This window comes from Clytia hemisphaerica, unplaced genomic scaffold, assembly GCF_902728285.1.
Source record: "Clytia hemisphaerica strain Z4C2 unplaced genomic scaffold, Clytia hemisphaerica genome assembly, whole genome shotgun sequence".
Lineage (NCBI taxonomy): Eukaryota > Metazoa > Cnidaria > Hydrozoa > Leptothecata > Clytiidae > Clytia > Clytia hemisphaerica.
The window spans coordinates 372,377-399,697 of record NW_027104613.1 but is presented as its reverse complement, the minus strand read 5'-3'; the positions used below and the strand labels follow the sequence as shown (position 1 = coordinate 399,697).

The window sequence follows — 27,321 nt, the reverse complement described above, 5'->3', positions numbered from 1 at the left end:
TTCGAATCTTCGAACTAAAATATTGGCCCATTCAGCTGTAAAGTGGTTTAACTTACTCCCTGTAATTCTAATCTTTCTCTAATTCGAATAAATTTTGTGGTTCCTTGAAAATCGAATTAGAGAGAGTCAACTGTATGAACGTTTTCAATAAAAGCAGTATAGTAACAGAGATTGGGTTAACTGACGTAATGACGTAAAATTTTTGAAGCCCCTGCATAGACTGATTACAATCACTGACCTTTATATATCCCTGGAACAAGCTATATCCGCCATCTTTGATCGGAGTTTTTTTGGAATTGGTACCCGAGAAGAAGCCATTGCAATGTTAAAAATTAACGTCTAACAGCGCTACATCATCAAAAGTATTCCAGGGAAAGTAGATCTAGCGCTCTCGATGCATTATCACCGCCATTAGGATACCAATTAAAAAAAACTTCGATCAAAGATTTCTGGTTGGCCGGGATGGAGTAACTTGGTCCAAGGATATATAAAGGTCAGTGATTACAATCCATGCAAACTCCAACCCAATTCTCTCTTGGCGTTAGGGCTGAGAGGTACATTGAAGTTTCACAAAAGTTACTTATTCATGATATCCACCACTGGAGAGTTTCCTGAGATCTTTGAAAATCTTCCACCCAATACGTCACTTAAATAATAGAAAAAGTGACGTATTGGGTGGAAGATTGTAAAAGATCTCAGAAGACTCTCCAGTGGTGAATATCATGAATTAAATTTCATAATTTCAAATACAGGTCCGAGAAGTTACAAGCCTCAGGTTGATTTTCTGGTCGATCAAATCCAAACATGGCCTAAGGAATGGTTTGTTAAAATGAAAGTTCTTGTGTATGATCTAAACAGTTCGTATCAATGGAACACTCTTATTCACTTCACAAGCGATGGAAATCAAGAAAAATATGGGGACAGGATCCCTGCTTTGTGGATTAACAAACCAGATGAAACATTTGTTTTCTTTATCGATACTATGGATTCAAACATAAATTGGCAAACATTGAGACACAGTTGGGCAGGACGTATCGAATTTGATCGCCAATATGAAATTCATATTCGATCAGAAGCTGTACTTCACCAAGGATTGAATATTCATAAAATATCAGGTTCAATTGATGGTGTTGAAGTTTGCTCTGTGTATAATTACCAAGCTGAAGCCCTTCAAGATGTTAATATCTATGTAGGTGATCCTTACTATGGAGTCGTAAACAGTGTTGTCAAAGACTTAGAATACGGGCCTATCAATTAAAGGTTTTGTTTTTGAATAAGAGTGATATCGTTTGCTTACTCATCAATTTTATTTCACAAGCTTTTTCACATTGGATTGACACGGATGTGGAGCAAGAGAAAGAGGAAAAGAAAAACATATTTTTGCTTAAATCAACATAATATAACAATAGGCAGACACTGTTCTGATATGAAATATGTGTCTGATATGAAACGGGAACACTTGTGTAAAAATAAAACCTTTAATACATTTATCAGCCACAAAGTTTATCATTATATTATTTAAATTCAAAAAAAAAAATTTTATTTGCACTCCACGATAGCACCAACACAAAACACAACTTTTTTGAATAACTATAAAACAATAATTTGAACACAGGATTTTTTAAAGCACTAAATATTTTAAATTGAAGAAAAACCCCAGCTGGCACATAACGTTGTTTCAACGTTTATCTAACGTTATTATCAACATGAAAAATATGAGCAATATGATTGGCTAATAACGCGTACATAAATGCTGTATTTCAATTCGTACCGTTTTACAAATACAAGACCGCGTTCAAAAAAGGGGTCTGGTAAGCGAGAGATAACAATACTTACTTTTGTATTTTATCCCAAAATTGATTCTCAGGAATGTTTTCTTTTTTTCTCTCAATACTCACAAAAGTTGTCAAAAGAATGTTTTGATATTTTAATGACCATTCGAATCATTTTCGAAGAGTCGAATGTTTTGATGTTGATTTCACCAAAAAACAGGAAGTGAAAAAAAAAACCAGGAAGAGACACAAATGGAGGAGAGGGAAAAGTTTGTTGATATTTTTCAAGTTGACAATAAACCAGTTATCACTTTACTCGTACAATATTGATGAATATATTTTTCTCGTTCAAAGTTTTCTATATTTTTCTCGCCTAAAGGCTCGAAAAATATGACGAAAAATCTATTGTACTCTGTACCGCGTGATAACTATTACTTATATGGACGTTATGAACTTTAGATAAACGTTGAAACAACGTTGTGTGCTAACTGGGACAGCTTACCCTGGATTGCTCTTCAAGTCTTTTTGTGAGGGATATGATCTTTTGTTCATAATTACGCTGGAAGTCGTCCTGTTTACGGAAGTCGTCCTGTTTACGAAAGTCGACAGCATCTCTAGAAGGTCTGGTAAATTCCTGGGTGTGATCTAGCATAATGCCAGTGTGAAATCCTGGGAAAGAGAAATTGAGTTCATTTTGATAGAAAATATTTTTTTGAGAACAAAAGCTTTTCAGATATCATATCAAAATTTACCACCTGCAGGAAAAACAAATTTCGGCCTCGTATCTTATTTTTTCAGAAATCTTTGTTTCAACTAAATGCTCCAAAATCAATATGCTGAATGGACCTACCTGATAGAAAATATAAAAATAGAAATAGAACATTGCAAATATAATAAGAAAAATAAGAAAAATACAAATTAGAAAATTAGAAAATCAGAAAAAAAATACCAAGCCAATCGCGAGAAAGGCTCATTTTCCCTAAAAAGAACAGAAGGGAATTTCCCCAAATAAGAAAGTCTGATGTTTACGGCCAAACCGACATAGCGCCAGCCTGGGTTTAGGTCCCAGGCAAAAATTAGGTTCCCCCTGAGTTTTAAGTCCCCCCAAAGATTTATGACTTTTTTGTTAGCCTCCAGGACTTTTGACCCTTTGTCGCAGGTGAAAACTTTTCAGATTCATGAGCTTCAATTTGAGTAATTGAAGCCAACTATTAAGCTAAATTATTTTAGCCCCCACGTTAAGTGATGAGATTTTAGCTCCCCCAAGTACATAGGTCCCCCAAAAAAAGTGCTGTACTTCCAGCCCCCTCCTTTTTTGGGAAAAATTTAGGGTGTAACCCCCCCCCCCAACCAGCAGGGGGGTTGACGCATGACAGAATTCACCAGTAGGTCCAATTAAAGAATTTTTTCAGAATAGCCAAAAACCAAAAAAATACCACAATGACTTTCAATATTCTTTTTCACCTGAGAATTAAAATTCCCCAATAATTACCTTATAATAACAATATGAAGGGGTACGTTGTTTACCTTTAGGTGGACTGTAAATGTTCCTTTTCAGATTGCTTCCAAGCTGCCTCTAAAAAAATCAAATAGATATTTCTCAAAGAGACGACTCTTTAGATAAAGATGCCCAACCAAAGAGAATGATACACTTGAAAGAGGTAACCCTATTTTCTCTATCCAGCCACAACTATACAGTGTGTCCCAAAAAAAGCAAAAAAACTTTTATAGAAAGTAAAATCCTCATGATTTAAGCGATATTTTATGACTTGTATATTTATTATTTCACTTTATGCAAAAAAAATGACAAAAATAAGGTTCCTTTATCTTGTTGTAGGCCTTAACAACCCCCCCTTTACAGTGTATGATTAAAAAATCAAAAAAAAATCACAAGAAAAATAGACTTATTAAAAAACCTTCTTTGGACACACAATTTAGTTCTTACCCGCCCCCTCCACTACACAAACACAACCTCTTCTCACAGACCCACTGGGAAGCTTCCCACTGGAAAAATTGGCGAAAATATTGTCCCTGGTAGTGTAAAATTATCCTCCAATTTTCGTTCCCACTGAAAATAATCAAATAGACACATTCTTGCTGCAAAATATTTACCATTTTTCCCATCCACACTGAATTTTCTGACTTGAAAACAAAAGAATCCATAAAAAATATGGGCATATCAATCCCCATTGAGTTTCAGTCCGTTATTTTTATCCCGACTGGTTGAAAAAACCCTTCCGGGTCTGTGAAAAGGGGGTTTTAAATAGACCCTTTATCCACCAAAAAATATTTAGTGTATGTCAAAAATGATAGTGATCATAAGTAAGCACCGAATACCTTCATTGAGGAAAGATGTCTGTCAGTTTCTTGTAGTGAAATTTTATAATCAGGTTCCCAGTTATTCATTATCAATTTTAAATCTAAAATATGCCAAAAATGAAATATTATTAAAATATAATCCTTAGATTATTAATCTTTAAATTTTGGTAAAAGTAATTTATTGAATGATTTTGATGAAGATTTAACCCTTTCGACCCTTCAGTCTCAAAATTTATGTGTTCAGTTACTGAAAAAATGCTTTTAATCATGTAAAGGCTATTGTGATTGCAAAATTTTAAACAAAAATTTGATAGGTTGATTTTTACCGTTTTTGAGCACTTTTAGAAAGTAACTTTTTTATTCAATTGAGTATAACTTTTGATCTAATGAACAGTAATGAATCGAATTTAATAAATGACCCACCAAAATTTAAGTTTATTTATCTTCTTTCCAATGAAATAGGAATGGTTCTTTTAAAAGTTTTAGATTTCGAGAAAATTAGTTTTAAAGAGTGAAACGCAAAAAAAAAGCGCACCCGGTACTACATGTACTACATGTTTCACATCTTTCTGATTAAAAAAGGAAATTGAAATAATCAAAATAATCACCAGCATAGTTCGGACCCCTACTTTCTTAAGGGGGGGATGACACCTTCCAAAAAAGTGAAGAAGGGGGGGGTCAGAAATTTTCATTAAAAAGGGGGGGGATAGCAAGGAGGGGGGATAGTTTAAGAAGGGGGGGCTTACATATGTTGTACATTATTTTCCAGCACTGTTATGAAATTTGGTCTGCATGAAAGGAAGTTCTTTATTTTCACTAAAAAGTGGTATTATATTTGTCAGACTTAATTTTTCTTTACTGTTCCCCTTCCCTTTTTACCATAAAAAATTTTGCCCAAAACCCTTGGGGGATAGGCATTTTTAAAGGTTGGGAGGGGGATGCCAAGAAGGGGGGGGTCATTTAAGAAGAGGGGATCAGACCCCTTTCCGCACTATGCACCAATATAAGATTTTTTGTTTTGCCCCCACAACCTACAAATTGCACTAAGGCTTACTACTGTGATATACTGCTAAAGATCAAAGTGAAAATGAGATTTTAGAAAAGTAGTACCCAGTACTCTCTAACTACTTGACTGGATCTGGCTTTTTACATAAAAGGAAGCGTGTCTAGTTTTAGAGCTGACTAGTCTGTCATCTTGATTTCAATCCTGTCAGTGTAGCTCTAAAGGTCTAAAACAGCATCTAATAACATGAAAACCAGAATATGATTCTTCAATGGGAATCAAAACTATAAAGTGCACTTACAAACATCAATTTGTCAGATCTAACAAAATTAATAACCGCACTGTCATCATTGACAATAAAACAAACGATTTTCTGTCAAAAGCCTTGTAAACATTCCAACAACTTCCATCGAAATGATCTATCACAGCTCATTCTACCATTTTTAGCGCAGTCCGAGGATTGAGCCGAGAACGCTCCCGAGCTCCTGCGCGGGTGAAAAACTTCAATCTGTCAATCATTTTCTCAAGCGAAGAGTATGCGAAGCGATTCTAGCTCTACGATAGTGCCGCGGATCATCAATGGATAGTATTCAATTATCATTATCCCTTTATTTTCATTCCTAGAAGTTTTGCAAATAAAAGGAAAAATAGAAAAGTTGTATTTTTTACTGCTCTATTCACATACTGAATTTGAAAGATGTTCTATGTGGCGTTTTTTTGCAAACTTCAAAAAACTGATTTTTGTCCCGCCTTTGCGGGACTTTGGCTTAAGAGCTTGAGTGCAGCATAGGGTACAAAGTCCAAATATGTGTTTCCCGTAATTTTTGTATGAAGAGTTAGGTCTATACTGCCTGTTCGTCAAGCAGATAAAAATTGATTTTACTATCATTTAGATACGGTGCCTGCAGGGGGGGTCAAGCAGTTAGTACAAGACATCATGCCTACTAAGTGATTCTTTGGAGGAAAGAGGCCACACCACCACCCTTTGACAGTTAGTATGAAATATACTAAGTGATTTCAAAGGAAATTCACTAAGGACCACCCCTTAAAACCTATCAAACGAGAGTGTGATATTTACTTTTTGTCAAACCATGTTCCCAAAATTGTTTTGAAACAGTTATTGATTTGGTATGATGAATTAAAATGAATCAAAAATTTTATTTTAACACAACGCTGTACAGCGATATATGTACAAGAGTTTCAAATAACGAAGTACTTCTCAATTGATACAATAATGAAACACCGTAAACCAAAAACATAAACATAATATGTAGCGTTCAATCAAGGCAGAAAAAAATACTTTTTCATGATCATTTAAACACAAAACTTTTCTTAAGTACAGGGAATTACCCTACGAACATTAGGGGAAAATCACTGACTTTTTTCTTTTATTTATCAATCTATAGTTAGGGAATTCCCCTGATATAGTGTTTAACTAAAGGGTAATACCAAACAAACTTCAAAGGGGAAGACTTAAATGTCTTAGGTTCTTTGATTTCTCTTATGGAGGGGGATTTCCCTGATTGCTTTTAGTATTTATTTTTAATATTTTTCTAGAAAAGGTAAAAAAGTAGCACTTAGTATTCATTTGTACTAACTGTTTTCCTAGATTTTTTACTTGACACCACCCTAGCAGCCACTTAGTACCATCAAGTACTAACTGATTTTTGAAAATTTTGTAGGTATACCACCACGGTACTAACCGGCATGATGTCTTGTACTAACTGCTTGACCCCCCCCTGGTGCCTGTGGAAAACCCTGTGCCTATCTTTACATGCAGTCACTCACGGCCTTTGGTCTTTTTTTGATATTACCTGCACAACAGACTCAACCTATACATTCTGGTTACAGTTAGCTAGCCAAGGTTTTTAAGCTGATTAGATGCAATAAAACGAACCGCAAGTAAATTTGTTTGTAATCAGGCGTTTGTATAAGTCTAGTGAATACTTCTTGAATTCAGGTTAAACGTCACGTCTGACACTCTGGCTAGCAGTTAGAAGTAGTTCAATATCTGACATGAGCCAAAATTTATTCTTGTTGTTTGATGATGTAATCCTTTTGAAGCAAGAAAATGTAACCATATAACATGAAAAGACAATATTTAAAAAAAGATAGTCCAGGGATCGAATTAGCGTATTTTCTGATTTTACAATTTGCGATGTGCTTTTGTGATTGAAAATTAACCCATGCCATTTCAAGATGCAAAAACCATGCTTGCCAAAAAAGTACCATGCATTACTAGAGGGTAGAGTATCAAATTTCAGCCACACTGAAGGAGATGGCACTGTAAAAGGTGGTGTCTTGTCTTCAACTACAAGCTGTCATGGTCGAAAATGCCAACTACGAACAATCGAACGAAGTAGCTTTCGCAAATTTATTTGTGAGAGCTTAGCTGTACAGGGTCCAAACCTCTTCAACAGTATTCCCTCTGACATACAAAATATCACTGGCTGTTCAAAAGATTCATTCAAGAAACGACTCGATAAATATCTGTGCTCTATACCCGACGAACCTCACACTACGTCGCAACAAACAAGATTGGCTGAATCAAATGCTCTTTTCGATCAAATTATACGTGTTGGGCTCAACGAGCTGGACAGATGAATATCATATCCATTCTCATACCCTTATTTCGATGCATCCTGTTTTCATTGACCAACCAAATGAGAAAACCATGGTCAAAGTGTACAAGATTTTTTCCATTATTTCCATTACAGTACAAACCATGCAAACTTGCTTTTAAAAAAGCTCAGGAACCGAAATCGAAAATGGCGCTGATTTGCTTTCTTAGCGACTCGGTCCAGTCTTTTCTAAGAAAAAGATTGAAACTTCGGTTAAGCAAGTTCGAAACATTTGAATTGAGTAATCGAGATAAACATGTGTAACAACACACGGGACCTGGAATTCCCGAGTTATTTTTCCGAGTTATTTTGCGTCTGTTCTGATGTCACGATTTCAGATTTTCATTTTCAGTCACCACACAAATGATAAAACTAGTTTTTACTCTTTTTTTTTTTTTTTTCAATGCTAGGGTATCATCTAGCGCTATCAGTAAGCAATAAAAAGCTGATGATACACAGGGAACGAAGTTGAGTTTTTTGCCCGTTATTTGTTGATATATTTAACACAAATCCGAAATGAGCCCGCCAAAAGCACACACACCCGTCATCCCACAAATCTAAAGAACCGATGAACTACTGTGGAAATCACAAATGAAATTCCTCATTCACGTTTATTTGACCCCTGACTCGGCACCTGAAAAAAGGAAATATTTTGGGAGATAATACAAGCCTCTTTTGAGTATCATGAATTTGTATTTAGCTTTCGTCAGTTTTAAGTTCAAAATAGATTATATTCTGACATTTAGATAGTTCAGCTTCACTATGTTTCTTTAAATGTCTTTTCAAACTGTCCATGCGCGAAAAGTTCTTTTCACAAATACCACATTGAAATTTCTTTTCACCCAAATGTGTTTGTTGGTGAGCGACCATGTTACTCCGTCGATGAAACGCGCGGCCGCAAACGTCACATAAGAACGAGCGTTCTTCAGTGTGCTTAGATTTGATGACAAGTACAAAGTTCTTTAAAAGAAGAGTATAAAAACGCTAGCAATGCAATCTTCAAATCAGTCTTGGACTCACTCATCAACTCGTCGCACCTTCGATTGAAACTTTTCAAAACATACTGATAGTTTATTTTCATGTGTCATGAAATAGACATCAGAACACAAAACAATTTTTGCTCAACGGAAGCCGAGCATCGTATGAGTCAAGCAGTCACAGTCAATGATACAGTGCTATTGATGAGGCCCCCCCCCCAGCGGACCCAAAATTCACGCCATCACGCCAATTTCTTTTCGATTTCACGCCATCACGCCTGAAAAATTTGCTTTTCACGATCATTGAGTTTCAAGCCGAAGGCTAGAGGTCAATCTCCTTGGTAGGATTTGAAGCCAACAAATCCTACCAAAGTTGCGCGGCCTTGAGCGACCCGCCTGGTTTTTACACAAATGACAGATTGAAACTAAAATTTACCGCTTCATTTTGAAAAATATATCACTCGAAAACAAAGGAATTGCTAGATTCAATCCGTCATCAAAAATACGGCGCATATTTTAAGGCTTCAATTTTTCTTGCCTGAGAAAGGTTAGAGATTGACCTCTAGCCTTCGGCTTGAAACTCAATGTTCACGATCACGCCAATTTTTTTCGATTTCACGCCATTACGACTAGAAAATTTAGTTTTCACGTTCATATTTTGTTATATAAACATGTGTGTTTGGTCGTCAATCAGTTTTTCGGCATTCTCATATGCGTAAGTCAAGATTATATCATTTTCCTATCGAAAACACCCGAAAAAGTTTTTTGGGTGTTTTCGATAGGAAAATGACGCAGTCTTGACTTATGCATATCAAATATTGTTGGACAACTGGTCACATCAAAGGGCACCGGTTTGAGGACTGAGGTATATTTGAGTAAATTGACAAAGCCCACCATGGTTGGGTAACGGAGAAAATTTTTGAATTTTGAAGGGTTCAAAGTGCTATTTTAGGACCCATTTCAATTCAATTTGAAAAATAATTAATGTAAAAATAATGGAAATCTTTTAAAAGTACAAGCAACATGAGGGGCCATGCCTCCTGGTCCCCCGTTGACGGGGCCCATGGGCGTTAATTGTGAATTAGGGTGAATAGTTTTCAAAAGGGGAACGAGGAGGCGCAACCATGGTTTGCGACGACAGGAGAAATTTTCAATTTAGTATTAAAAAGAAATCGCCCTCATTTACTCTCCTTTTTCCAAAATATGGTTTAAACATCACATGATTCCTTTGATCAATCTGCTTAAAATTTCACCTCATAATAAACCTGTTGCTTCTTTCTGTTTAAGGCTTTGCTAAAATTGTATGTTTTCCTGAAATAAAGGACCTGATCTCTTTGATGCATCTATAAGAATAAGCATCTAAGAGAGGAAAATGTTAGTTACGGAGGAAGCGCAACCATGGTTTGCGCTGACGGGGGAAAATTTTCAATTTTCGACCCTCTCATAGCATTCGACTTTATTATTTTGAAGACTAGCTAGCAACTGCTAAAAACAATCGGAAGTTACAAAGATAAATGGCAGATGAATAAACTGTTTGCACCGTTTCTTTTATGTTTTAAAATGAGATCTATAGGGGGCCCTATAGGAGGCCTCGCCATAGTTGAGGCCGACCAAGAAAATTTTGAAATTTAAACCCTCTATATTGGCTAAAATGGACATAGAAATACGATTAAACTAATAAATATAATTTTCACGATCACGCTGAACTGCAAATTTCACGCCATCACGCCTAAAAAAACTCGATTTCACGATCACGCCATCACGCCGTTTTTTTCAAAATTTCACGCCATCACGCCACGAAAAACCCTCCATCACGCCTTCACGCCAACCGCTGGGGGGCCTCATTGATGATGCATGACCTTACTGAGGGCCCCTTAATGTTGTGCAATACATTGTTTTAAATCAAAGTGTGTATTTCATATACATGCTCTTGATGTTCACAAGAAGGGGAGCTCAGGATATTAAAGGTCATGTAATTCAAACTACTGTTATTTCATGCAAAGGAAAGGAAAGGTATTTAATTTTTCAAATTCATAATATTTTTTAGCCACTTGCTTACATCTGCGGTCTTAGATATTGTTATATTTTTGTAAACATTCGAAAACCTCCTTTTTTTCTTTTTTTTTAAAAGAAAACATTGCAGTGTAATTTTTCTTTGTTTTCAATTAAAAGAAGCTATTGTAACGTAAAATTTCTTTTTTCTTTTTTATATTGAAGAAAAAAAATGTCTTTGTTTTTTATTATATAGTAAAAAAAAGTCTCTGACACAGGACTTGGGAGAGAAAAGAATAAGGGGACAAAGGTGACCCCCCGCCGAAGAGTGCAAAAAGTGGTAATAGTGCAATTAACGATTAATTGCACTCCTCTAAACCAATCAGATTCGAGTAATTTTGCACGGCTGCTGACGATTAGTATATGTAATCACATGATAACGAGTGCAATTCGAGAATAATTGCACGAGTGATTTTTTTGTTATTAATTTTCCGAGTCCGAAAGGACGAGGAAAATTCGAAACAAAAAAATCACGAGTGCAATTTTCGAATTGTACGAGTTATTATGTGATTACGAGCTAATCGCACAATGGCTTTCACTACTTTTTCCCAGTTAGGAAAGTAAATTAAAGAAATTATGACTGAGATTTTTATATTTTTCTCTTCTCTATGTGTCTTTCTTTTATTGTTGTTTATTGATTTTCTTTCTCTCAAAATAAAATTCGAATGCAATTAAAACGTTCGATGTAAAAAAATGTAAGAAAAAACATTAAAATCAATTTTGTAAACATTGGCGCGGAATTGAAGAGTGTGATTAACGATTAATTGCTCTCTACAGAATGCAATTAACGATTAATTGCTCTCTTTGAGGGCGTGCCAAATAAGAAAAAATAACCCATCGTGCGATTAGTCTCTGAATCGCAGACCTCTACAAAACTGCAGTTAAAGTCTGTCTCAATATGATTTGCAGCGGAGGCAAAAAAAGTTGTCACTTTTGATAGAATTCGAATTAGATAGCGGTTTTGTGCTCGTCGAAAAGATAATCCGGAGTGGAATATTACCAAAAAATTAAAAAAATTAAAAAATGGAAAAACGAAGATGAAAAATGAAGAGGAAGAGAATCAACTTTTTGTAGAATAATGCTTTGATTTTCATTTTTGTATCAGAAACTCTTCGATCTTACAACGTTGTAAATGTGAAAAAAAATTCAAAAGAATATTCATTCAGTCAAGAAATACAGCTTAAAACTTTGCCCTGGTTGACCTAAAAAGGGCTCTTTTTGTTATCTTTTAACGGTTTTTAAGTCAATCAGTAATAACTATATCTTTCGATGGAATAAATTTCTTAGAAGAATGTTTTCACATTAGGCTCTAAGATCAAAGAGTCACTCGTGTGAAAATGATAGTTAGCAAAATTATTGAAAAAGTTGATTTTCTTCTTCTTCATTTTCGATCTAAATTTTCCAATCTTTTTTAAATGTTTTCATTATCTAATATTCCACTCCTGTTTGTCTTTTCAACAAGCACAAAACCGCTATCTAATTCGAATTTTATCAAAAAAGTTACGTAAGTTATAGCTTTTATTGTCTCCACTGCAAATTATATTGTGACAGACTTCAGTATATAAAAATTACGAATCCGTTAGCGGATGCCAAGAACCTAGATCATACACAGGCCTACTGAAAGAAGGATTTGTTTTCAATAATTCGTTTTAAGTTTAAAGCACCTTCTGGTCTTTGGGTAAATCTTGAGTAAAATCCTAGGCAAAAAGTATCAAAGGGTTTTCATCGGAGAAATCGATGACAGTACGTAATTAAAAAGAAAATTTGGCGAGAATTTCAAAATACATTTTAAAGATTTTACTAGCCCTGAGCCTCAATTGTCTCAATTGTATTTAACTTTCATCAGTTTTTATTTCAAAATAAATTATATTCTGACATTTAGATAGTTCAGCCTCACTATGTTTCTTTAAATGTCTTTTCAAACTGTCCATGCGCGAAAAGTTCTTTTCACAGATACCACATTGAAATTTCTTTTCACCCAAATGTGTTTGTTGGTGAGCAACCATGTTACTCCGCCGATGAAACGCGCGGCCACAAACGTCACATGAGAACGAGCGTTCTTCAGTGTGCTTAGATTTGATATGTTGAGTAAGATTCGATGAAATCGCGAAAGATTTGTCGCATTGGTCACACGCATACGGTTTCTCCGCAGTGTGAGTTCGAACATGCATTTTCAGGTTTCCAGATTGTGTAAATGTCTTTTCACACACTGTGCACTCATACGGTCGTTCTTGAGAATGTGATCTAAGATGTGTTTTCAAACCACTCGATTGTACAAAAGATTTACCACAAACATCGCATATAAACGGGCGTTCATTTGTATGAGTCCGCTGGTGAGCTTGTAAATGTGAAGCCTGTATGAATCGCTTCCCACAAACATCGCACAAGTATGGCCGCACGTTATTGTGTACCCTTTTATGTAGTGTGTATTGATGTTGTGATGAAAACGTTTTACCACATTCTTTACACTCATGTATACATATCGTTTTCTCTTGATGTAACAACAAGTAACGTTTCTTTTTGAATAATTTTCCACACCGTTCGCAGTCAAATTTCTCGGTCTCGATAAATTTCTCATCGCTTTTTGTAGTACAAATTCCAGATCTCCCTTTCTTATTTTGGTCTGTATTTTTACCACTAACATTACACTTCACTTCATCATTCCCAACTTTCTCCTTCGCATTGTTATTCTCTTTAGTGGGGTCGATAGCAGCTTTCCAGACTGTACAGTCTATTTCACGTTTTTGGGGTATCGAGACTTTTCTTTCTCCTCCAGTCCGAGGTTTATACTTCTTTGCCATTTTGCGTTCGGGTTCGCCATCTTGTTTTTGCGTTTCTTTCTTTGTACAGATAGATTCATTATCGGCCTTCCGTTTTTGTTTAGTTTCTGATTTTAAAGGAATTTTTACAAACTGACTTTCGTTTACAGTGACGTCATCTGCCGTTCTGGTCTGGAGATTATCCTCGTGTTGTTCGGTTTTTGCATGATCTGAAAAGTGAAAACCAAAAGAGATTTGATTATTTTGACGAGTAATTATTGTTATGTGCTGGACTCTGTTCCGATACTCGTACAAGCCCCCTTGATATCTATTCTGGATACGCGTAAATCATTTTCATAACGGGAACACCCGAAAAAAGCCGGGATTTGACCCCTGTATGTTATTTTTTTTCGGGTGCTTCCGTTAGAAAGTAGGACAACATATTGACTTATGCATAAGAACCTTTTTCGTTAGAGGATGAACTGAAGCCTGTGATTCAAAAACGCATGATTCAAAAACAAACTTCCTGTACCAGTTACCCCACTTTTTGGCATTAGCTTCAATCAAGGTCATAATATTTGAGAAAAATTGGAAATGCCCCCAAAAAATCTTATAACCACAAACGATTTCGAAGCGCTCTTACTTAATTTGAAAGTGTCGAGTTTTAACGCTAAACCTAAGACTTATGACCTTAGGATCTGACGATCCAAAAGTTCAAAAATAGTCCAACAAGGCTCAGAATACATGATTTTTTATAAGCAAATATCTGTCTCTATATCAGGCTCGCATTATGCTTAGCATTCTATTGTTTTCAAATAATAGAGCCATTGTTTAGGTACCAAAAACTGAGCCTGTATATGCTTAAACGTTATGCTTATAAAAGAAAAACATGTATAGCCTGGAAGTCTATAAACCTCTCCCAAACTATTCGATTACATTTAACACACAGTCCAAAAGCGACTTTCTCGCCCGAAATTCAAATTTCAATCCAATACATATCGATGCAGATCGTGCATCCTGAGCTCCCCTTCTTGTGAACATCAAGAGCATGTATATGAAATACACACTTTGATGTAAAACAATGTCTTCGACAACATTAAGGGGCCCTCAGGAAGGCCATGCATCATCAATAGCACTGTATCATTGACTGTGACTGCTTGACTCATACGATGCTCGGCTTCCGTTGAGCAAAAATTGTTTTGTGTTCTGATGTCTATTTCATGACATGAAAATAAACTATCAGTATGTTTTGAAAAGTTTAATCGAAGGTGCGACGAGTTGATGAGTGAGTCCAAGACTGATTTGAAAATTTCAACCCCAAATATTTTTATACCCTTCTTAAAGAACTTTCTAGAAGCATAAAATCATAAACAGAAAGCTCTTTCACCATTCCAGAATTGGAATCATTCTAGAATTAATTTGCATCAAGTTGTAAGAAACTACTTGTAAAACCACTGACAAAAACATATACAGACATTTATATTTATTTAACAAATCAAGAGTCAATAAACCAGCTGCGCTGGAAGGTCAGCCCAATAAGCTTAAAATGATTAGAAGGAAGTACAATCAAGAAACCTAATTGATGTTAAAGCCAAAGAGGTTGAAAAGCTCATTTTGGTTGAAACTTCAGACAAAAAAAAGTTTAACACAAAGTTGAATTTGTCCAAAGCAGACAGATATGTGATAGATTATTTCATCCTTGGAATTTCACATAAATCTTTTTGTTAGAATGTCTTAAACCTGTTCTTTATGCTCTGAGAAAGTATCCGAGGCGGCCGCTTTATAATATGTTCACTGCGGCTTTCGTCACTTTTGTTCATTTTTGGCATTTTTATGTTGATTTATTTTTTTTTCTCCAGTCAAGGCCACCCCTAGTTTATAGTTGAGTGTGTACGGTTCCCGGGGGGGGGGCATTAACCTTCGGCCGACAGGGACGTGCCGCTGGAGTTTGAAAAGTGGACCCTGTCAGATATGAATTTTTGGCAAAATTGGGATAACCCTGTCAGAACGAAAAATTTTCTGTTTCCACCCTGAAAATTTGGGAACCTGTCAGATATCTTCAGAGCCTAAAAAAGGAACCCTGACAAGCGGCACGTCCCCGTACCCAATTTTGCCTCCCCCGGGATACGGTTAGCTGTCTACTTAGTACACGCTTTTTTTATAAGAATGGTGTAAATCCATACCATCATGGATATTCTTAACTTTTTTGGGAAAATCGTCCTAAAATATTCTTATAGCATTCTTAGGTTAAGACTAGACTTAACATTTCGTACATACGTCTCAAGCGTAAAATGACATTTTTGTGAAAGGAGTGAGCCTTACTTTGGAAAATTGACAATTTATAATTGAAAATGCTGTAAAAACTGTAAAATGGCATTCTTAGCTTGAGTAGCAAAATTGGTGATATTCTTAGCCTTTTTCTTAATTTTTTAGCCATTTTCATCATGGACATTCTTATAAAGTGTATTCTTATAAAAAAAAGCGTGTAATCACTTGAATAGTCAAATGATTCAGATTGATTTAAATGGTGTGTTGAACCTAGTATAATGTGAATGAATAGGGGCATTTTATATTGAGGAAACTGCTTAGGAAATTCCGTCCAGTTTCGATAACTCAATCAAAAGTTATGACGATTCTAAGTTTATGTTACGCCACAATTTGACGTTCCTTTCTTACACACAAAAACTCTCCCTCCAGACAAGAAAGCCTCAAAACCAATCATAAAAAACTTTCTTTTACACTCTATTTATTTACAATGCTTCTTTCAATTTATTGAATAAACAAACAAAAAAATTTCACTTTCTTCTTTTTAATTATAGTGTTCTTTTATTATTATGGCCATTATGCGCAAATCTTTTAATGAAGTTATATGTTTCTTTTCTCTTCCAATAAAAAATATTTTTCGCGCCAAAGTTTTCCCGTTAACTTGTTTTCCGAAAATAATCCGAAATCGGAATTAAAAGTTGAGTCTTAAACGAAGAAAAAAATCGTGAAAGAGATTTGAAGGGTCACCGGGGCTGACCAATTACAGCACAAGCTCAAGTTGGTTCAAATTTAAAGTATTCTTCTTGAAATGTATACAAAATTGCTGTTTAAAGATTCAAATGATTGTATTTTGTTTTCCAAATAACTTACAATTAAGTTGCTTATAAATAAATCATCAATTTTGTTGAATTTTGATTAGATAATCAGAAAAGAAAATACTCATAATTTATGTATGATAATTAATTCACATTCCAGTGAATAAATTAAAAGAAATCACGCAATAAGATGTAAATAAGAGCTGTTTGAGATAAAATATGCAAATAAAAGTTCTAGAAAATTACGTTCGCTTGAAATGGTGCAAAAATAGTTACATTTATAAAACTAAAACTAGAAAGTTCCAAGGTAGGACCATGTTACCAAGAGTTCTAGATAGATCTATAAATCTGTAGGCTTTTTGTATTAGATAGTATTGTTGAATAGTTTATTAAAAGTAGTGGTGCAATAATACTAGAAAGTTCTTTAAGAAGGGTATAAAAATATTTGGGGTTGAAATCTTCAAATCAGTCTTGGACTCACTCATCAACTCGTCGCACCTTCGATTGAAACTTTTCAAAACATACTGATAGTTTATTTTCATGTCATGAAATAGACATCAGAACACAAAACAATTTTTGCTCAACGGAAGCCGAGCATCGTATGAGTCAAGCAGTCACAGTCAATGATACAGTCCTATTGATGATGCATGGCCTTCCTGAGGGCCCCTTAATGTTGTCTAAGACATTGTTTTACATCAAAGTGTGTATTTCATATACATGCTCTTGATGTTCACAAGAAGGGGAGCTTAGGATGATAAATGTCATGTTATTCAAACTACTGTAATTTCATGCAAACCAAAGGAAAGGTATTTTAGCTTGATCTTAATAATCATATATAGTTTCTAAATCGCTGACCTCTACAAAACTGCTATTAGTATTATAAAAAATACGAATCCGTTAGTGGATGCCAAGAGCCCAGATCATACACAGGCCTACTGAAAGAAGCACCTTCAGGTCTTTGGTAAAGTCTTGAGCAAATTCCCACAGGCAAAAGTATCAAAAGATTTTGTTGGAAAAATTGATGACAGTCAGTGACAGTAAGTATTTATTGGGCCATTCCATTTCATTTCCATACAGGGGAGACGAACATTTCTAGAGGGAAACTTCCAGAGGGTGTTTTTTTTCTTCATTTTTACAGGGAGAAAAAAGTTATTCTAATATTTCCAGGGGGTTAAAAGACTGAGTTTTGTTCGTCCACTCACTTTGCCGTATCAAAAGAGTATTTTTGCAAATTTTGCTATTTTCCAGGGGGCATTCACACATTTGCAATAATTTTTTTTGACTTGAAAAGGTTCGTCCACCCCCCCCCCCTTGTATGATTTTTTAATGGAACAGCCCATTTAAAAAGAAAATTTGGCGAGAATTCTAAAAGATAATTTTAAAGATATTACTAACCCTGATCATCGATTATGTCTTCTTTATTTATTTTTTTATCGAGTTTTCTTGTTCGCTCATCTCCGCGTTGGTCATCTTGCGTTGGAAGTTTACAGCATGTCTCAGTGCCATCATTCTCTTCACAGGTGACATCTTTGACTTTTGTTTTATTAATTTGCTTTGGAAATGTTATACGAGAGGTCTGAGTAGTATCATCTATATTTTCATTGGTGATTCCAGTTCCAATATTTTGCTTTGGAAGTCTTATACAAGTGCTATCATTCATACGAGTTTTAGCCTCGATGCCATTTTCAATATTTTGCTTTTGGAGTTTTACGAATGATTTCTCAGTGCCATTCATACGAGTTTTAACTTTGACTTCAATTTCTTTAATCTGAGTTGAAAGATTTAGACAGCAAGCATCAGTGTCGTCACTTTGAGCAACAGTTTCATTGTTGACCTCGGTTTCAATATCTTGCTTTGGAAGTCTTGTACAAGATTTCTCAAAGTTATCACTTTTGGCTAGATTTTCATCAATTTGCTTTGGGAGTTTAATACAAGAAGCCCCTGTTACAGTTTCATTGATGGTTTGAGCTCCAATAATTTGCTTTGGGAGTTTTATACAAGGGTTCTCGATGTTTTCGACGTCGTTGGCTTCATTTTCATTGTTGCCCTGTTGTTTTGGAGAATTGACCAAGGTTTTGCGTTCATCTCTGGCGTTGCTTTCGTCTTCATGATGATGCTGGACAGCTTGGGTTGGATCGAACAGGAGAATCTAAATGATAGAGTAATAAAAAAGTATTAACTCCTATCAAACCCTTAGACCAATGACATCTTTCACGCGACGTATAAAACTTGGTCTATTTTTTCCCTGTGATGTCAGTTTTTTTCTGGGCCTCAGCAGAAACCGCCCCGCCCCCTCCCTCGTGAAAAACTCTTTAAGTACTTCATTCTTTGAAATGGATTAGGTTTGGTTAATACTTTTTTCAAGAGTTTTGGTGGGAATTTGCTTAGTTTGATTTGGTTGCAGCCTAATGCCTAAATGCCGTGCACCGAGAGCAAATCTTCCTTGTAAATTCATCACCAGTCCCCTAAAAAGCCAATCTCGCCGCTCAAAGGGTTGATAGGTGTAATGCACCAACCTGTTCGACTGGAGTTCCACCATATTCTCCATCGCCACAGTTCGGTTGTCCTTCTACATCTACATCCACATTTTCTTCATAAGTGACGTAAAAGATGAGCTCTTGGTCATTCTGTTGGACAATAATTTGATGTTGTTCTCCCACCTCCAATACAACTAAAAAAAGTGGAAATGGTTTTTTGAAGGGTTTAATTTGATTTCAAAAACAATAATTTGATGTTGCTCTCCCACCTCCAACACAACTAAAAAAAGTGGAAATGGTTTTTGAAGGGTTAAATTTGATTTCAAAAACAATAATCTGATGTTGCTCTCCCACCTCCAATACAACTAAAAAAAGTGGAAATGATTTTTTGAAGGGTTTAATTTGATTTCAAAAACAGTTAACTCTAATACTCTAATATAGTAGGGGGCCAATCCTTAGGATCCGTGACATACAAAATTTGACGCCAATCGTACTCCATCTGACAGAATTTCAAACTTTAGATGGCCGTATTTCTTCGTGCGTTCGAGTAAGAGACTTGTTGTATTATACTTTTTTGCTCAGAATTTCATGCTCTTTCCGATGGTCTCATCCATTTCTTTCAAATTCGACTTTTAAAAAACGTCAATTTTTTACCCATTTTTTACCCTTACAGTTTTGTCTGTAAACGTCAGTCTTTTAGTCATAAAAACTTTTGCCGGGCCTAATTCGCGGGCCCCCTCTCAAAAAAGTCTTTAAAACCTTCCTACTTTCGAACTAACCACATGCGGTTGCGTCGCATAAAAGATGTCACGGATCCTAAGGATTGGTCCCCTACTAATAATGACTCGGAAGCATTGTTGCGTCTCGGGTGATATTTATCAGTGCAGCCCTCACTAACCAGACATATCTTTGTTAACTGTCTCTTTTTGTTTGCACTTTATAGCGCGAATACTGGGAAAGACGACTGAAAAAGAGAAAGACTTGTGTGAATTTACGATAAAATAAACTTGAAAAAGAGATGGAAATGATGTCAACGTAGTGTCCATTTTATTTGAAAATAACTGACGTCATACTTGTAAGCTCGTCGGTATGCGAAAAGAGCCAATTGCATTGCTTAAAAAATCGTACAGATCGCGTTAAAAAACAAACCGGCTAACAATCTCTAATTCGAACCTTAATTATTAATCATTAATTACTCACGGTAATTTGAATCTTTTTAATTTGAAGAAAATTCTTGACCCCATTGAAGATCGAATCAGAGAGATCTACTTCGAAAAAACGCCCCCTTCTTTTAATCGCCCCCTGAAATAAACGACCCCTTCGAATTGACGCCCCCTCTAGGGGAGGGGCATTTATTAGAAACTTGTGATTTAAATACTTTGATACAAGTTTTGATTAGAAAAGATTTTAGTCTTTTTTCTAACCAGATCAGTTTTGATGCAATTTTAGTCGCTGACCCAAAGAAATTTGCACTGAAATCTTGGTATTGAACTAAAACAAAGAGTAGATTTGCTTTTAAAATATTCAACGTTAGACTCAAATAATTTAATAAATGCCCCCTTCTTTTAAACACCCCCTCGAATAAACGCCCCTCCTAAAATCAAAAAAAAATTAATAAACGCCCCGGGCGTTATTCGAAATAATACGGTAACTAAGAGTACTTTGTAGGCAAAAAGAGATAAGTACGGGGATGTGAAGCTTGGAACGGACAGGGTATCTTTTTCTCCCAATTTTAGCCTTCTGTTCTTATAAAATTGCTCAAGAAAAAAACTTATAATAATTCCAATCACAAAGAAAAGTGCAATACCAGGGATCCGTTTTTTGATGAGATCTCGAACATAATGGACCGAAAATTACAAATGAAAAATAAAACAGTCCCTCCTTCAGATAGAACAGTATACCATACCATTATCAGTATCTGAACCTTGGTCTTCGGATTGAATGTTTCCTTGGTTTTCTTGACCTCCTTCATCGAGTTTTGACACTTTTGCTTCTTTGGAAGATTGAGGAGGTTCTACTACAGTGACTTGCTGGTGTTGATGGCTTTCATCCTGTATTGCCAATTCACTATCAGTATTGACGCCTTGAGAAGGAGATTGCATTACAGTGGCTTCTTGGTATTTTTGGCTTTCATCGTGTTTTGACACCTCTTCTTCGAAAGATTGAGGAGGTTCTACTACAGTTTTTTGTTGACATGCTTGCATTTCGTCGTGTATTGCCAATTCACTATCAGTATTGACGCCTTGAGAAAGAGATTGCATTACAGTGGCTTCTTGGTGTTTTTGGCTTTTATCGTTTTTTGACACTTCGGAGGAGGAGGAGGAGGAGGATTGGGGAGGAGATTTCACTTCTTCTTTGTTTATTGTCTCTTCTCTGTTTGCGACCATTATGTTTTCATTGTTTCCAACATTCTTCATTTTCATTGGCCATCATATTTTCATTCTTTTAAGTAAGTTAAAATTGTTTTAGTATTTCATATTTTTAATCGTCTAAAAGAAAATAAATAAAAACATCATTATTCGACATTTTGTTTGGGAAGTAATGTGACCAGAAAAAGATCTCCAGCCAGGATTACACTTTTTTTATAAGAACAAACTATATAAGAATATAAGGTATCGATGGCCCAAATTTTAAGAACAAGTTAATTACATTTTAAGGCTCTTCGGACCCTAAAACACATTTTCTTAGGAAAATAGACAAAAATACACACAAAATGATAAAGGTAAGAACATCCAAAGACTTGAAAAATTTTGGATGTTCTTATAAAAAACGTGTAGGCCCTTTCACAGTCAAAATGAACCACTAGTAATAAGGACTGATTACGCCTTCATAACGCCTTCCCGTTAGTAGACGCAAAGTTATTCACAATTTCAGACCAACAGAAAGTCGTTGTTAGAGCGCAGCGGTACTGAGCACCCATGATTTATTTTGACCAGACAAAAGTATACTAGACGCCGAAAAAATGTTATTTTCTAAAAAAATGTCGTACTATAAATTTAAAAAAACTCAACGGACTAAAATAGACAAAATCTTATACATGTAAATATGAACAAGAATCCAAAGCAGTATGAAGTTCTAATGACCTAGCGCCGTTTCTTCCAAAATAAACTTTAATTGACAGAGCGCTGCTTCTTTCAAAAACAGAAATACATTACCACGGACAGCGACATAAAGCTTGATTTTCACTGGAAAGAATAAGTTCGTCGCGAATTATTTGTATGTGGCAAAAAAGCTGATTTTTAAAAATATTATAAAATTTCTCGTAAAAATATATATCCCTTTTCTCTTTTCTTAAAGATTAAACAAAGTATACCTATATCTATATAACCTTATGGCTGTCTTTAAAAATTAAGTCAGCTCACTCCAATCGAATATCAACCCATTCATCAAAAAAGTACGAAAAGAATTATCGCGTGACTCCTTTTGAACAATTTCTCACATACATTGCATTCATAACCCATTATAACGAAGGCAAACTTCTTTCCGATCAAAATGGAAACGTTTGCTCACAAACCTTAGCTTCAAAGATTCCGAATGATAAAATCTGTCAAAAAATATTGTTATTCGCTCGGATTTAATTACTTTTAATGCAGTCGTTGTTTTGTGTATAATAAAAATGTTTCATCACAAACCTTGCATTCAAAGATATGCGGATGTTCAAATGGTCAAACATCCAGAATGATGAAATGAGTCATATAACATCGTCATTCGCTCGGATTAAAATGTTTCTTTTGGTGTAGTCGGTATTCTGTACAAAATGTAAATGTTTGCTCACAAACCTTGCATTCAAAGGTAAATGAATAAAGGTATATTCAAAATATCCAGGAAATATGTTAGAAATCGTCATTCGCTCAGATTGAAATGCTTCTTTTGGTGTAGTCGGTATTCAGTACAAAATGTAAATGCTTCATCACAAACCTTGCATTCAAAGGTAGATGAATACTGATGTATTCAAAATATCCAGGAAACATGTTAGAAATCGTCATTCGCTCGGATTAAAATGTTTCTTTTGGTGCAGCCGGTATTCTGTACAAAATGTAAATGTTTGCTCACAAACCTTGCATTCAAAGGTAGATGAATAAAAGTGTTCGCAAAGATCTTCACGAGAACAAATTAAAATTCCACATTTTCCACAATTGTATTTCTTTCTTTTTGAGTGTTGCCTTCGGACTGAGCTACATTTAAACATTTTACCACATACATGACAATAACATGATAAATGGTCCTGTAAACCTTTTAAATGTGGAAAAATCTTACCACACACCTTGCAATCACATTGATCATGGTTTAAAATATGTATCATTAAATCAGAACGCCGTGAAAATACCTCACCACATTTCGTGCATTTATTTTGAAAATGTGTTTTATAGTGTAAGTTCAGTTCAGTCTGGCCTAAAAGCCATGCCTGACAAACATGACATTTTAATTTTGTGATAACAGGAGGTGTATTTTCCTTTTCTTTTTCATTTTCCTTTTCAATCTTAATTCTTGTTTGTTCTTTGTTGTCCGATAAATCTGATGAAGTACCATTTTTGTCAAAACTGTCTACTGATTTTCCATGTTCAATAACATCAAGTGACTACGGAAAAAGTAGAAATTATAAAATGATTCGTAGAATCTCTATAATTTTCCGAAGGCGTTGTTACACTAAATTTTTAAATTTCTTTCAAATAAAATTTAAAGAATTACTTAACGTTTTTGATCAAAAATACGTGAACGAAAGAAAATCTTGAAGAAGTTAAAAGTGAATGAACTATAGTATTAAGGTCTGGGGCCATTTGAAACATTTTTCATCAAATAGAAATATTTTAAAACTTAAACACAAAAAGTGTTACAATTTGATGAAAAGTTACTAGTGGGCCTACCTCAAATGACGGAAAGTAAACATATACAAATCGGTTTCTGGAACTAAACGGAAACAGTTGTAAAAAACTTTTGAAACTTTTTATTGTAGTTACGTCAGGTTATGTGACGGTGACAAAATTTGTTTTGTTGAGATTTCTCTTAAAGCGGGTGGGCTACTTGAAACAAAGTCAAGCAATTAAACCACTGGCGGATTTAAGACAATACAGCAACTACGTCGGAAACATGCGAAGGAGTGCAACGCTAGTTAAAAGACAGTGAAAATACAATTATAAATTTCTTCATCTGATAAGTTCGACATGGTCTAAAACCGACTATGTAAACTGAAACTTGTTTATATTTCATTTTGATGAAATTTGTTTCAAGTGGACCCAGACCTTTATACTCTGAAGTCTAACCTTGCGTTGTATATTGTCATCTTCAACTGGGCTTGTCTTTCTTTTTCGTTTTCCGTTGAATCCTTTGAATTCATTAGCTTCAGAGTCTAATGAAACTTTTCTTCTTGAATGTCTACTGTCATCTGAAACAATCAAAAGAATTACATTAAATGCTTTTTCTTTTATTAGAATATACTTTATAAGAATATTTATGATGAAAAAAGCCAAAAAATTTAAGAATATGGTACATCGGTGCATTTGGCAACTGAACCTAAGAATGCCAAATTTGGCAAAAGTGTTACACGTTTCTTTATAAGCATGGCGCTTAAAAGCATATCCAGGCCTAAATTTTGAAAAACTTAAAATCATTAGCTAATCACACGTTGAGCCTAAGTTTACGAAATCTTAAAAAGTTTACTAAGCATAATGAGGAAATCAACGAAAATTTACCCTATACTTACATAAAAAACGTATATACTTTAAGGGATAAATTTTGGCGGGAATTTAATTTGATGGATGGCTGAAAAAGTTTTCACAGAGGGAATTTAATTTGGCGGATGGCTTGAAAAATTAAATTTGGCGGTAATTTAATTTGGCAGATGAAGGATATTTTTGGCCCAAAAACGTTTTAACCCCTGAAATAGGGCACAGCCGGAATTAGATTTGGCGAGAAATTAATTTTGAAACAAGAAACAAATTTTCTTCCCTTAAGGTATGTTTCGATATTATTTGTTTGACTTACAGTGTTTTTGGTATTCAGTTTGATCAAAGAATCTCATCTTACAAAAATGACATGGGTAGTGAGGCCATGTCTCCACGTGTTCTTCCAAAACGGCCTGGGTCGAGAAAACAGCACTGCATAAATGACACCTGCGAGCCGCGTACGGATCTAAAGGTGATTCATTGTTATTATGGACAATATGTGCCTGATATGAAATTGGGTGATCGATAATTTCCTTCTTGATATGGAAATTGCTGATGACATTTTCTTGCTTCACTTTAAGAGGGATAGGTGCTGGATCGCTTATTCGGCTGTTGACTGCTCCATTATTATTTGGGTTGATAGGTGCCTGATATAAAACGGATTCTAAATTTCTTAGGGTATCGATTTCTGGAGGTTCTTGTTTAACCTTCGGTGTCAGTTTTGTATAAGATGGGCTCCTAGGTGCCTGATATGAAACGGGTTCTAAATTTGTTAGGGTATCGATTTCTGGAGGTTCTTGTTTAACCATATGGTAAGGTGGTTCTATTCTTGTCTTTTTTCGAGGTGGAACGGGAAAATTCGAACTATCTTCAGGAATGTCGGAGCCTGAAAGAAAGTATCAGATAAGCTTTTCAAAAAATGTCCACTGATCTAAAAGATAACACTCTGATCTCTAACTACTTGACTGGATCGGGCTACCCGTATATCGTCGTCAACATGACTAAAGGTTCAATCTCAAAATAAGTGTCTTGGAAAATTGGAAATCTTGCAATTCTGTTCTGCCTTTGAGAGTGACCTTTTTGTCATATGAAAACATCGACTGTTCCTCTACGTGAAAAAGAGCAATCTCAATCTCAAAGATGACCACTACAGTAAAACTTTAGATTTTGTAAGGTACACATTTTAGCTGAACCTTTAGTCATGTGAGCGACGATATAGGAAGCGTGTCCAGGTTTCGAGCTGACTATTCCGCCATCTAGTTTTCAATTCTGGTCGTCAACAGCGCGATTCGAATGTTTTGAAATTCGAACGTTCGAAAATCTAATGTACAATAGAAAACAACATGGCGGACTAACCTAGCCTACTTCAAAACTTCCTTTACGGGAAATCTGTGAGCAGTTAGCCTATAGTGTGTAAATATCTTGCACCTAACAAGGACCACACCAAAGTGTCAAAAGGAAAAAAATTAAATTAAAAAAATTAAAATTGAACTAAAAGTAATATTTGAAACGAACCTTCATATTCATGCTCAGAGAAGTTTTTCGAATTTTGAAGATCACCAAATCCAGCCATCGAATAAAAATTAGCAAGGATATCAATGGATGAGAAAGATTGTTGATCTGATTCCAAAAAGGGCGAATTGACAGATGCCTGGTTGTTATTTGGATCAATCAATTCTGTGTCTTCATTTGGGTTGATAGGTGCCTGATATGAAACACCACCATCATGATCAATTCTAACACTGTCATTTGGGTCGATAGGTGCCTGATATGAAATACCACCATGGTGATCAATTTTGGCATTATCATTTGGGTCGATATGTGCCTGATATGAAACACCACCATCATGATCAGTTCTAAAATTGTTATTTGTGTCGACAGGTGACTGATGTGAAATATCATCGTGGTGTTCTTTTGTACCTTTCCGATAATCTGTGCGCTTTAAACAAGTAAATGTTTTTAGTGTTTTATTCATAGTAGAATCACTTTCACAAATGTGCCGATTTGAAAATGACTTGTTAGGTGCCCAGTACACCGAATTCGAAATTACCAATAAGTCATTGAAATCACAACTTCGGGCACCTTTTGATTAGTATTGTTATCATTGTTTCTCATTATATTGTTATCGTTATTTCAATTAGTTGTTTGTTAATTTACCTGGAAAAAAGAAAAGTTTGGAGGAAAAATAAATTAAAAAATTGTTTGTATAAATTAAGCTACACGCATCCTCTTGTGTTTCGGGATATAGGGATCCCAGATACTCCAAATACTCCAAAACATATTACAGGGGATGCGTGCAGCCTACTTAAAAATCGAATGCCTTCCTGCGACGGATGACTTCGAGGTCCAAAATCGATTAAGGCTTTGAAAATAAAATGAAAAGGGTATATGAACTTGCTTTGATTTTAGAGGGAATGATATTATAAGAGGTTTTTCAAAGTGCGGGGAGGGGGTACTAGGTTTGGGAGCTGACAGGTATGTTCGAGCGAAAGTCCTAAAATCTACCCTTTGAGAGACTTAATTTCGACGTTTTTGCGACCCTTTGAGAGACTATTTTTCCAATTTTTAGCTCAAAATTGCCAGATTTTATGACCCTTG

At 35.3% G+C, this 27,321-nt stretch overlaps 4 protein-coding genes across 4 annotated transcripts in view; 1 reads left to right on the top strand and 3 right to left on the bottom strand.

Annotated features, from left to right (window-relative positions):
* LOC136824373 (uncharacterized) overlaps nt 1–1,400 on the top strand; it is a 31,154-nt gene extending 29,754 nt beyond the window's left edge. Inside the window, exon 10 of the mRNA XM_067080524.1 lies at nt 753–1,400. Coding sequence (XP_066936625.1) covers nt 753–1,258 — 506 coding nt within the window. The 3' untranslated portion in view covers nt 1,259–1,400. The remainder of the gene's footprint in view (nt 1–752) is intronic.
* Nucleotides 1–4,209, bottom strand: part of LOC136824374 (myosin-13-like) — a 45,736-nt gene extending 41,527 nt beyond the window's left edge. Inside the window, exons 1-3 of the mRNA XM_067080525.1 lie at nt 4,110–4,209; nt 3,300–3,348; nt 2,275–2,441 (exon numbers count right to left, since the gene is read on the bottom strand). Coding sequence (XP_066936626.1) covers nt 2,275–2,441; nt 3,300–3,348; nt 4,110–4,178 — 285 coding nt within the window. The 5' untranslated portion in view covers nt 4,179–4,209. The remainder of the gene's footprint in view (nt 1–2,274; nt 2,442–3,299; nt 3,349–4,109) is intronic.
* Nucleotides 4,210–12,387: 8,178 nt separating this feature from the next.
* Nucleotides 12,388–21,549, bottom strand: LOC136824334 (zinc finger protein 235-like). Its single transcript, XM_067080487.1, has 4 exons — nt 20,967–21,549; nt 19,100–19,254; nt 17,979–18,732; nt 12,388–13,733 (listed from the first exon to the last, which is right to left on the bottom strand). Exons 1-4 carry the CDS (start codon nt 21,481–21,483, stop codon nt 12,577–12,579), a joined length of 2,583 nt encoding a protein of 860 aa, XP_066936588.1. The 5' UTR covers nt 21,484–21,549; the 3' UTR covers nt 12,388–12,576.
* Nucleotides 21,550–21,705: 156 nt separating this feature from the next.
* Nucleotides 21,706–27,026, bottom strand: LOC136824336 (zinc finger protein 184-like). The gene is made up of 4 exons (XM_067080488.1): nt 26,239–27,026; nt 25,043–25,609; nt 24,322–24,443; nt 21,706–23,639 (listed from the first exon to the last, which is right to left on the bottom strand). The coding sequence occupies exons 1-4, from the start codon at nt 26,696–26,698 to the stop codon at nt 23,043–23,045; spliced, it is 1,746 nt and encodes a 581-aa protein (XP_066936589.1). The 5' UTR covers nt 26,699–27,026; the 3' UTR covers nt 21,706–23,042.
* Between the last annotated feature and the right edge of the window lie 295 nt (nt 27,027–27,321).